The sequence below is a fragment of the Chelonoidis abingdonii genome, chromosome 1 (assembly GCF_003597395.2).
Source record: "Chelonoidis abingdonii isolate Lonesome George chromosome 1, CheloAbing_2.0, whole genome shotgun sequence".
In the NCBI taxonomy this organism is placed as follows: Eukaryota; Metazoa; Chordata; order Testudines; family Testudinidae; genus Chelonoidis; species Chelonoidis abingdonii.
This window is the reverse complement of record NC_133769.1, coordinates 15,908,886-15,919,348: the sequence shown is the minus strand read 5'-3', so window position 1 is coordinate 15,919,348 and position 10,463 is coordinate 15,908,886. Positions and strand designations below refer to the sequence as shown.

General features: G+C 43.9%; 1 protein-coding gene across 1 annotated transcript in view; it reads right to left on the bottom strand.

The window, feature by feature from the left end:
- CAMK1D (calcium/calmodulin dependent protein kinase ID) overlaps positions 1-10,463 on the bottom strand; it is a 422,396-nt gene that overhangs the window by 81,540 nt on the left and 330,393 nt on the right. The window contains exon 4 of the mRNA XM_032798304.2: positions 1,740-1,878. Coding sequence (XP_032654195.1) covers positions 1,740-1,878 — 139 coding nt within the window. The remainder of the gene's footprint in view (positions 1-1,739; positions 1,879-10,463) is intronic.

Here is a 10,463-nt window from a genome sequence, read left to right as displayed (position 1 = left end):
TTTCCTATAAAGTTTTCTTGTTAAACCTTGTGAAAGTTCTTTTCCTAGGGAGGCAAAGGGAAAAGCCAGGCTGTGGGCTATTTCCTATTTGGGTCCAGGGAAAGAGCAGACTACGGGGAAAGAGACGAAGAATTCTCTCTGTTCTCTGGTGGTTACAGTTTTTCCTCGTTCCTGGAGCAAGGGGGGTGGCAGAGCCCAGCTGTGGGTATTTTGCATCTCCATTGTCCTGAGGGAAGCAGAAAAGCTGGTTTCTTCCTTCACCAGGTTAGCCGCGAGGCAAGCCTGAGAAGGAGGGGGAAGGGGTTATTGTCCTGCTTTTAGCATCCAAGGGATTGGGAATCTGGGTGTCCCACCAAGGGAGGGTTGGGGACACCAGAGGGAGGAAAGGGGGGATCAGGCCCCATAGATTAATTCCTGATCTGGTGGCAGCGAGAATATCCAAGCTGGTAGTGAGCTGGGGGAGTTTCAGGTAAGCCCCCAAACTTTGGACGCAAAAGTCCAGGTTGGGACAGGACCAGACTGGTGGACACTAAAGTCCAGGTCTGGGACTGGACGGCTAGATTACCACAGGGGGTTGCTTAACACTGTGTCTCAGCAAGGCCCACCAGGACAAATCTGGGCTAATATTTTCCAGTCACATGGATTGAGGGTATAAAATAATGACAGTGGCATCATGCCTGGGCCTTTCTCCTCCTCCACCCATGCTGGAACCATCAAGAATGCTGGAAAGACAAGGACTTCAATTGAGGAGACATCCAGTGGGGTGAAAAAACTGCCTGATTGATATACTACCTAACATAATAAGGTTTAAGATTTAGACTGTGCATTTACCTTTTATTTTCTTTGATAACTATCTCTGACCTTTTATGCCCACCACTTATAATCACTTAAAATCTATCTTTCTGTAGTTAATATGTTTTGTATTTTACCTAAAACAGAGAGTATTGGTTGAAGTGCTTGAGCAATCTCAGCTTAATTTACAAAGGCTTGTTTATGTCCTCTCCACATCGACAGAGGAGCAGACTGTCTAATAAACCTACACTGGTCAGGCTTCTGACCAGGGAAAGATGGTATGGCTTTGGGATGCACCGCTGGAGAGATGGGGGGAATGGGCTTGTGCCTTTCTCTGTGTAATTTATGAGTGGCTCAGGGACCATTCATGCAATCTAGCTGGGTGTGGGACTCCACATGTGGTTATGCTGAGTGATAACAGCATCTGGAGGGGTTTGCTGCTAGTCACTAGCAAGGCATTGTGAGAGATAGCCCAGGCTGGAGAGTTAAGGGGGCACAGCGATCCCATAGTTCTAGGCTGTAACCCAGGGATTCCATCACAAATCCCTCATCATTATAAGTAGTATATAGTATTTAATACAGCACTGTAAATTTGCACGGCACTTTTCAGCAGTAAAAACATATGCGTCTGCCCAGAAGAGCTCACATTCTTAATGTAACTGAAGTCATTTCCCCCCGGGACAGATCTGCTGTAATCTCACTCACCACTAATGTTGGTGAAGGTGGCAGGACAAGGCCCTTCATGAGACAAGATGAAGAAACACTAGTCTAGATAAAATACAGGACAGCTGTTCAGATAAATGAGGGTATGGATTATACAAAGCCTCACTTAAAAGATGAATCTCTACTACCAATGGTAGTCTTGAACAGAGTGAGTTAGGCCTTGCGGTAATTGGGCCGACACTCATTAATACTATCTAGGGATACAAGTAAGTAAGTGGCCTTACCTTGAGATCTCGATGCACAATGCCCATTCTGTGCAGGTAGTAGACAGCATCTAGGACCTGCCGTATCAGAGTGCTTGCATCCTTCTCGGTGTAAAATCCTTTCTCTACTATGCGGTCGAAAAGCTCGCCTCCAGACACTCTGAAAAACATCATGGAATATGGAAGTGTGAAGATGTGCTTATAACTCTCTAAAGGTATGTCTACACTGGGGCCGACTGCAGCTTGGGTAGACACACCCAAGCTAGCTTTAATCTAGATAGCTCAGGTCCTGGAGTAGTGAAGCTGCTGAGGCAGCGCATGTGTAATTACCTAAGGTTCTGGGATGACTTGTACAGCCCATACAGTCCAAGTTCCACAGCGCTGGCACCCAAGCTAGCTAGACTAAAGCTAGGCTCCATGTCAGCAATGTATATATACCTTAAACGATGGCCAATGACAGTAGGGTGACCAGATGTCCTGTTTTTATAGGGACAGTCCCATTTTGGGAGACTTTTGCTTATATAGGTGCCTATTACCCCCCACCTCCTGTCCCATTTTTTCATAGTTGCTATCTGGTCAATCTAGATGACAGCACAGAATCGGATTCAAGCATGTCATTATCTAGTGCTATGGGGATGCTCAGACAAAGTAGAAAAAGCCTCAAATATTAGGATTTGGGGGAGGGCTTCCCATAGCACAAAAGCTGCTCAGTTTGCTTTTAATGCTGAATCCACCCTAATAGGATAAAAAGGTTGATTGAAAACAATAAGGTAATAGTTATAAAATAAAAAAGCATCATGACTACCCTACTATAACAGAATGGCCCATCTAATCCAGTGTACTGTCTCGACAAGGGCCAAAGAAAAAGTAGTGGGCCAGACTCACTAGGGCTAGCTAGCACAGGGTAATCACACTTTCCTAGGCCAGCAAGATCCATGCGTAGATGAGGAAGGACAGGGAATGTTTCTGATACTGCCCAGCCGTAATGCACTTCATGTGTGTAAGTTAAAGTCTGACATTGCCGTCTAGTGACCGGCCCAGGATGATTATAAGGCTCTTACTACTGTCAGCAGCTTGACTCATACTTTAGGGGTAAAGACTTGTGTTTTTGGAGCTGGAGGGCAGGGTTCTATTCTCCTTCCCCATCTATGAGAAATTTATACAGTAATTGTGTCTGATACCTACAGCACATTCATTCATTTTACTGCTTTGGGATTCCTACTGGGGAGAAGAAAAGGGCAGTCTCTTCCAGAGGCTTCACCATTTTACCCATTCCTACTTGTTCATATATCACAACTTAGACACACGCTTATGTTACAAGACTATTGGGCGAGCCTGCCCTCAGACTGACTGGCAGAGCACAGTTATTAATGAGAGAACAGAGACTATGAGATCAGTTCCTCACCAGGTAACCCAGACTGGGAAAGGGTTCCATAAATCAAAGAGAAAAATAAAACGGAACCATCCCAATATTATACTTATACTACATTACACTTCTCTTCTGCTCGGCTAGAAATAACTTGCTCCTTCACCCATCTTACATAAAAAATGGGCCACATTAAACTTTTTAATGGAACATTCTGTGAAAAAAAGAGGAAGATCTTTACTAAGCTATTGAAATCATAAAACTGTCAGCAAGAAACTTTAACTGCCCCACCAGGACAAATAAAAGATTTTTATTTTAGCAGGCAAACAAATTAAAAAAAAATAATGTGATATGTTTTCTGCAAGCTGTACCACTTAACATATAATAAATAACAGACTGAAATGTTCTTTAAAAACAAACCTAATAAAGGAAAAATAATAGGGTCATTAAATGCTCGTGGGGGGAGCTTTACATTATACAAACACTAGGTAATTCAGTCGCAGGCACTCCAAGCAATAATCTATTTGAATAATGACATGAGGTCACTTCCTAAGGAAAGTTAGGAGCTGAAACAGAAGAGAATGCTGCTCCTGGAAATTAACATGTTCAACTTGGAAACTGAAATGAAATCTAGGAGAAAACAGCCATTTAAACTGAATAATCTACCAATTAATTACTAAGTAACTGAACAGAATGAGCCACTGAAATATTGAAACTAAGATGAAATTATTCAACAGACGTGAAATTCACTCAGGGCCTGGTCCAAAGCCCACTGAAATAAATGGAAAGACTCTCACTGGCTCCGATAAGCTATGGATCAGGCCCCACACAGGTCCCCTCTGTGTCACTTACACTTTGTACTTCCACACTGAGAGCAGGGCTGGAAGTCCAGATCCAGAGTGGTCATGCAGAGGCTCTTTGCACTCGCTGTGCACCATAGAGGGGGCTCTGTGCTGGACACAGAAACAGACTGATGGAGAAGATGGCACTATAGGGGAAGGTTGGCAGCAAGTTGGGTGAGGGGCTCCTGGATTCATTATGTAGTTCTAGAGGCTATAAACATCTAGCCCAGGTGACAAGGAGGTACCACAGCCTACGGCTATTGCAACTGAGGAAAAGGAGATGTGATGCAGCTCCACACCCTGGATTGCGCTGGATTTTTGTCCACTCTCCATCCTGGGCATTTCACTTGCATAAAGTCTGAATGCTCACCCTATAGGAATCCTCCTACATAAAAATGATCTGTTTGTCACAGTAGCAGCTATACAATGAAAAGTGAATAGATACAATGGACAGGCAGGTGCTATTCCGTACCGCAGAGGATGCTGCCCCAAATCCTTGGCTTTTAGATTCATGTTCAATATAAAATCCAGCCAGACTCCATTCTCCTTGCCATGGAAGAGTCTACTAAATGCTGTGCAAAGAATCTATTTCTCCATTCACAGAAGGCATATACAGTTTTATTGAATCTGGCTTTTATTAACTGCCTGTCTTTTCATATTTCCCTTAACTCCTCTTGTACTCTGTGGATTCACTGCACTGAAAATTTAGTCCATACCATTGTTGGTGTCACTAAGCATAACCCTAAGTAACTTAAAAAAGTGGAAGGCAATAAGAATATGGAGTCTTCCTGTTTAGGCCTCTGGCGAGCAAAAGTTCTTCCATGTTTGAACTCTAATCGACCTAAGAGGCTGGCAGATGGGAAAGGCCAGGAGTAACAGCCGTTATCAGTTGCAACAGTTCTAATTGGTCTAAAGCAGAAATAATGAGGCCTGTGCACCTTTAGCAGAAGGACAAGACAACTTGCAGAAGGAAAAAAATTACTAACGAGCTGCCTCGGCCAAGATTACTTAATGCACCTGCGCTTACGTAACTGCTACAGGGGGAGGAAAGAGGAAGAGGAGGTAGGGGGAAGAAAGAAGAAAGAGAAAAAAAAACTTATAAAAAGGGAAAAGCCGCTTGTATTAGGTGTGCTGGATCTGAGGTATGCTAAGTCTCCCAGCACCGCTTTGAGATCGCAAATAAACTTTGCTTGCCTTGGGCAACTTCTGGTGCTGTTAAACACACTCCACCCTGGTGTGTTTATTGGCGCTAAGCACTCTGGGCACGGACCACTGTTGCTTGCCTTGGGCAACTTCTGTGCCTGCAACACCATAATTAATGTGATTGAATACAGCATGCTTTCCTCTGAAATCTCTGTGTGCTTTGCTGTGCACTCCATATAGTTCCTTGGCTTTTATTCCTGAGATATACTGCTTTACTAGACACTGATTTACAGCATGTACTTTTATGTGCAAGGTCTCTCTCCTCCCTTACTCCCAGAGAGAATAACTCCCTACTATTTTTAATCAGAACTACTTGAGATTTCACACACACACACTCCACAAGTCCTTTATCTCTTAATCAAAAGCTCTTCTAACTTGAATTTAGTTCAGTTGATCTACTGTACCCAGGCTCAATCTGTTTAGAATTTACTTTGAACACACGGAATACATTTTCAGCCTATTGAATGACGCATTGCAAAACAGAGCTGAAATACAGACACAAGATCGATATTCCATGGGTGGTTACCTCTTACTAATTCAGGACATGACTGTGACACCAAGTGAGCATCATGCAGGGACCAAAGGGGGCATATGGCATCCTTTACTCTCTTGCATGGGTTACCTGTGTTGCAAGTCCAAGATAACGTGCACTGGTTCAAGACACTTTGTATCCTGGTGCAGCGTGTCTACACTATGGGTTTGCAGTGGTGCATCAACAATGGCATAACTATACCGGTGCAACAAGCCCTGGGATAGACAAAGCCTTGTCTCTTCAAGCAAGAAGCTTCATAGCCACAGGTTCTGCCCCCAAGAATGTTCTGCCCTACAGCCCCTAATGGTCTAAACCTGGGTCTCTCTAGCTGTGTCATCCCTGTCTTGGAGGGTGAGCAGACTCTTCAGTAGCTGAGTCTCAGCCCATTATATTGAGACCAGGACTTTGCGCTCTGTTCTGAAGTGAGCAGGGAGCCCTAGGTGTTTATGAAGCATTTATGAAGCCCTCCTGCAGTGTTTGCACTGGTCTTTGTCACTTATAGGATGAGCTGCTGGTGGGTCTGGCACAAGCGTCCCACTTTCTGAGGCAGTTACATTCAGGCTCAAATAGCAATAGTAACAGTAGCTGAAGCTAGAGGATGACAGTGTAGCTACGTCCTTGTCTTAGAGGAGGGGGACGTAGTTTTGTGGCCAGACGGATATGGAAGGAGACATTTCTCATCACTATGGCAATGTGTGACTGAGAGGAGACTGTAAGATGGCGGACAGTGGAAAGAGCAAGAGCGCACCGACAGCCCTGTCCACCGGCAAAGCCCTGACGGCGGAGCAGGTGGTGGCCGCGTTCAACCGGCTGCGGCAGGAGCAGCGGGGCCTGGCCTCGAAGGCGGCGGAGCTGGAGCTGGAGCTGAACGAGCACAGCCTGGTCATCGATATGTTGCGAGACGTGGACCCCACCCGCAAGTGTTACCGCATGGTGGGCAGGGTGCTGGTGGAGCGCACCGTCAAGGAGGTCCTCCCCGCCCTGGAGAGCAACAAAGAGCTGTCACTATCTAATCTGACTAGATATACTTTACCAAACGTCGGCACAAGGACTGGGAGCAGAGGCAATTTTTCTCCCTTCACTGATTCTGATCTTGTCTCTGTGCAAGGAAAATGGCTGGACAGGAACAGCCAAGCATGATTACTTGAAGGCAGTCTAATCCTGGTAATGACTCAGGTGTTACGGGAACCTGGAGTAACATTAACATAAAAACAAGTGCCTAGGGTGTACGATGCATATTCAACAAAAAAGGGCTTGTGTCTGGCCCTATTACAGTTCAGTGCGCTCTATATTCTGATGAGTCACTGCTGACCATTTATTTTAAAAGGAGACAAAGAACAGTCTTGTGATTAAGTCACTAAACTAGAACTCGGAAAGCACGGGTTCAGCTGCTAGTTCTGCCCCAGACTTCCTGTGTGACTTTGTGCAAGATGTGATCTCTCTGTGCCTTGGCTACCCATCTGTAAAATGTCTAACACTACTTCTCTGTTTCACATAGGGTGATGTGAGCTACTCAGCTATTATAGCAAAGGGATGTGTATCAATATCTGCATAGACAGGAGGTGGGCCTTTGGTTCCAGGGTAGATGTGGTACTGAATTTAACACCACTAACCATGACATGTGTTTGAGTAAAAATGAAAAACAACAAAGTTAGTACTTTCTACTTCCATAGCACCTTCCATCTGGAATGATTAACAATCACTGATCACCCAAATGAGGTAGGCCAGAATGAGTATTATCCCCATTTTTCAGCTAAGGAAACTCAGACACCGTGATTAAATGACTTGCCAAAGATCAGACACACAGTTTGTGACACAGCCAGAGACAGAAGCAAATCCTGACTCCCCATCCAATCACAATACCACCCTTGTTAGGAAAGGTGCCTTGCCCTTGGTCCAGTGTCCCTGCTTTAAGACACTGTGTAATACTGTCTGGCTGAGTGTTTGAACAAAGAGCCATTTTCTGGAAGTGGTGTGCCACATGTGTGAGTTGTAAGCTGAACTTTGCTTTTGACACTTAACATTTATTCCAAAAGGTCAATACTAAATAAACCAGACTAAGAGTCAGTATAGCCTGTTTGGTGACCTTGGGTCAGTCACTTTACTGCATAGTGCCTCCGTTTCCTGATCTGTAAAATGGGGAAAATGATACTGACCTTCTCTGTAAAGTACTTTGAGATCTACTGATGAAAAGCACTATATAAGAGCCAGATATTACTGCTATTCTATTAGTAGTATCTTGGGTCTATTGCAACTCATTTTCCCCCTAACTGGGAAATAATCCATTGCAGCGTTCCTGGCCAGTTGAAAGACAAGTTTACTAATTTTCCTAGCAGAAATCCTAGGTGTCTGAGAAAAACAAGTAAAAGACATGGATCATAAGCTCTTCATTCCATGGAGCAAGAGTGGGCATAGCACAACAAGTGAGAATTCAAAATATACTGGGGGAAGGGAAAGGAAGGTAAGGATGACAGTAATAAGGTCATGTTGTTATGTGGTAAGAGGTAAATCCACTTAACAGCCAGTCAGCCTAGCACTTAGACTTTTGTACTGAACTCCTGGGCCGGGGTCAATGTCACCTGAAGACATGAACCCATATTGATTATGTCCTTGCAAATCTGTTGCTTTTGTTTCCTTTCTTCTCCTCAGATTAAATAAGAATAAATTATCAGAGGGGTAGCCGTGTTAGTCTGGATCTGTAAAAGCAGCAAAGAATCCTGTGGCACCTTATAGACTAACGTCTGTAGGTCTATAAGGTGCCACAGGATTCTTTGCTGCTTTTAAGAATAAATTGGTATTGTTGAAATAGTAGAAAAATGGGTGAAAATATGTATGATAGAGTTATAGGCACACCACCCCCATGGAGCTAGCACACAGCAACTGAAATAGTAAGAAATGCACAAAAGAAATAATGAGAAAAGAGAACATTAAAGTAGGGTCTAACTTAATATATATCAGCACAGCCAAATTAAAAGTAAAACAATACGATAAAATGCATTTGACAGTGGAAGATATTAAAAATCTGTTATTGGAAAGTGGACAGATTAATACTGTATATATTCTGAGTTTGTGAAAAGGGTAGGTAGAAGGAATAACAGGCAATTTGAGTTAGAGTAATATGTAGTTCCGTAAGAATGTACTGACACAGATTGCCATTGCTTGGGTTTATCGTGCATAATAACGGCTTGAGTAACTGGATGTTTATGATCTCGTGGTAAATTGGGCTTGATTCTCCTCTCTGACAATGTAAATAAAGAGTAACTTCACTGAAGTCCATACAGACAGAAAGGTATAAAACTGGTATGAGATCCAAATCAGAGCCTCTGGTTTTACAGGGGGAAGAGTGTCCAAACAGAAGATATTATAAATAGAGCTGTTAGACACTTGCTTCGTTAAGGAGGTGGAAGATTCACTTTAACGATTTTGTTGCTTCAGTTCATGTGCTTCAAATGAAGCAAAATAAAATTCAGCTGAAATCACCTTTTTTTCTGATTTCTGATAAAAAAACCTGGATGATTTCGACCTGAAACCACAGCTTGACCAGTTTGCTCAAAACTTGACTCAGGTTCACCGAAAACAGACACAAGCCAAACCAGATCCTCGGATCTAAACCATCAGATCTGGATTTGGCTTCAAGATCACAGTTTGAATCTATACAACAGTGGACAGGATACAAATCCCCACTGTGAACTTTGGGAAAGTTTGCTTTTCAATCCACCAAGTTCAGGACTGTTTCAGTTGTGCCCATGTGACGTTACTGACATAACCTGTGACCGTATAGATCATTGTTGCGACCACTGTTATATATTTGCAGCAAATATTGTACAAAGGTTGTCATGTAAGGTGTCTATGGATAGGTTATAATTTGCTGATTATGATTATGCTATCGGTATGGGTGTATCATTTTTGTAGTTGAGGTTATGAATATTGGCTATGTACTTGTATACCAATGTGTTTTGATTCTAAGTAGCCTCAGTGAAGCATTTGGTCAGCTTCTCGAGAAGGACTATTCTCAGTAAGTGCGCAATCAAGATACACTTAACGGACAATGGACTTTAGGAGACGCCAATCCACATCTGAACTTTCCTGGGAATGTTCAAACTAACATGTAAACAATGGCATCGGCCTATAAAGAACTGAATCATGCATGGATGTGTGACTTGCCCATGTGACTCCAAACTCCATCCTGCTGTGATCTTGCACAGGAGAACTAAGGGGTTTCCATCCACTAGAGAAAGCCTATAGAAGGCTGCTGCATCTCCTCCATTTTGTCTTTAATCCTCCTTCTTGCCTTTGGAGGAACTTTGCTACAAACTGAAGCTCTGAACAAAGGACTGAATGATCCTACCCAGCTGTGGATGTAGTCCAGAGACTTGATTTGAACCTGTAGTTTATTCCATCACTCTATAAGCCTGAACCAAGATCTTTGCCATTACTGTATGTAATTGATTCCATTTAACCAATTCTAGCACTCATCTATATCTTTTTCCTTTTATTAATAAACCTTTAGATTTTAGATTCTAAAGCAGGCCTGCACAACATACAGCCCGCGGGCCACATGTGGCCCACATGGGCTCACTGTGCAGCCCATGAGGGGTGAGTGGGCAAGCCAACGGCTGGCTGGCTGGCCAGCTGGCCAGTTGGCTGACTGGCAGTGGGCGGGGTGGTGAAGGGGCCAGTGTCAGGCTGGACAGTGAGAGTGAGCCAGCAGCAGAAGGTAAGAGGCCAGGCAAGTGAGCTGGCGGCGGGGGAGGGAGGCTGAGAAGGTGAGCAGGTAGCGGGGGGTGAGGAGGCGAGCTGGG